This window comes from Volvox carteri (genome assembly GCF_000143455.1).
Source record: "Volvox carteri f. nagariensis unplaced genomic scaffold VOLCAscaffold_8, whole genome shotgun sequence".
NCBI lineage: Eukaryota > Viridiplantae > Chlorophyta > Chlorophyceae > Chlamydomonadales > Volvocaceae > Volvox > Volvox carteri.
The window spans coordinates 1897414-1899081 of NW_003307551.1; the positions used below are offsets into that span (position 1 = coordinate 1897414).

At 57.3% G+C, this 1668-nt stretch overlaps 1 protein-coding gene across 1 annotated transcript in view; it reads right to left on the reverse strand.

Moving 5' to 3' along the window:
- VOLCADRAFT_120555 (uncharacterized protein) overlaps positions 1-1668 on the reverse strand; it is a gene marked incomplete at its 3' end in the record, with an annotated part of 26758 nt that overhangs the window by 7590 nt on the left and 17500 nt on the right. The window contains exons 27-29 of the mRNA XM_002948049.1: positions 957-1208; positions 170-277; positions 45-109 (exon numbers count right to left, since the gene is read on the reverse strand). Of these exons, the coding sequence (XP_002948095.1) occupies positions 45-109; positions 170-277; positions 957-1208 (425 nt within the window). The remainder of the gene's footprint in view (positions 1-44; positions 110-169; positions 278-956; positions 1209-1668) is intronic.

A 1668-nucleotide genomic window follows, 5' to 3' on the forward strand; every position in this document is an offset into this window, starting at 1 on the left:
CCCCACCCCAACCCCCGCACCCCAACCCGCACCCCAACCCGCACCCCACCCCGCACCGGGGTACGTCCTTGAAGCCGAGCAGCCTGTAGTAGCGGTAGCCCGTGTGGTTCTGGTAGCTGGCCACGGACGCGGTCGCCGTGGCGGGGTCCAGCACCGCCCCCGCCTGCACCTGAACCCGCAACCCGCCAGCAAGCACGGAGCTGATGTCGAAGTTGTCCTGGAAGAACAGCCGGGGGAGGTGGATAAAGTGCTCCGGACTCAATACCGTGGCGCCGCCCTGCGGGACATACCGACATACATACATACGTGCATAGGCATTCACATGGAAACGAGGCGGGGATTGAAAAAGGGGTGTTGGGGGGCGGGGCGGCGTTCCACTTCTCGTCAGGTGGTTCTTATATGCTATGTGCTTGTATCTCTGCTTCGTCGCTATAGTCCGGAATAGTTGGCAAGATCAAGTTCAGTAGTATAAGAACTATAAAGCTACAACTTTCCCCTTATACTTATCTGTTGACCAGTTGACCAGGTATATGAGTAAATTATTAGTCATGATGTAATGTCGGGTCGATATTTTCCCCAGAAATAATAAGAAGAATAGTTTCTGAAGGGATGTGAAGGTAATTATAGAATCAATCATGTAGCCGAAAATGGTGTATTAGTTTTAGGTGAAGGAGCCGGTGCAGGGAAAAAATTCCAAACGCAAAATCTCCATTTTGCACGTCAGCACCGTCGTAACGTTACATGTAAACTCAATATAATGTAAAACCTATTGGGTCACGTTCTACCCGTCAACCAGCATTAGTTATTACCGTTGGCCACGGTACAGGTAAAACAACTTTACATACATACATACATACATACATACATACATACATACATACACACAGGGCCACGTGCCCTCTCTAGTGACTGACCCCGCTTCATCAGCGCACCCAGCTCCGTCCCACTTGCCGTACCTTACGACAGGGATGCGGGGTGGACGCCAGTGCCCCCGGCAACACGGGCGGCATGTCCTCAGCGCTCAAGCCGCTGTAGCCGCCGAGCGCACCTCCTACTGCCCCCGTGTCCCGCCAGCCTCCTCCCCCTCCCCCTGCTGCTGCTACTGCCGTCCTGCGATGCGGCCTCCCCCTCCCTCTCTCCCCGGAAGCCCCCTCTGTTTCCCCCCGCATTGCCCCCGGCCCGGGGCCCGCACCGGGGGCCCGTGTCTCCTGCGTACGAGCGTGCGGGGGAGAGGGGGGGAAATGGTGTGTGTGGGGGGTGGAAACTGCCCGTTCGCTTCTTTATCTTAATTTTGGGTGTGCGTGTCGTAATCGTACATCCGTGGGTTTCCCCCACCGCGGCTCCTGGACGACCGTCCCGCCTGCTCCAGCCCCCGGGGGCAGCTCTAACAACCCCCTTGCGCCCGGGGACACATACACATCCATGTAGACACCACAAAGGCACATACATACATACATACATACATACATACATACATACATACATACTCATGCAGACCTGTTGGAAGCCGCGGTCCTCCCCATTTCCAGCGCCGCCGCCGCCGCCACTGCTCCGTACGGCAGCCCTGTCAGCACTTGTCCGCTGGAACTTATAGGCTCCGCCAGTTTCCCCCCCAACCCTGAGGGGTCCCGGCTCCGCTGCGGCCGCCGTCAGGTGCTCCCCCCCCGC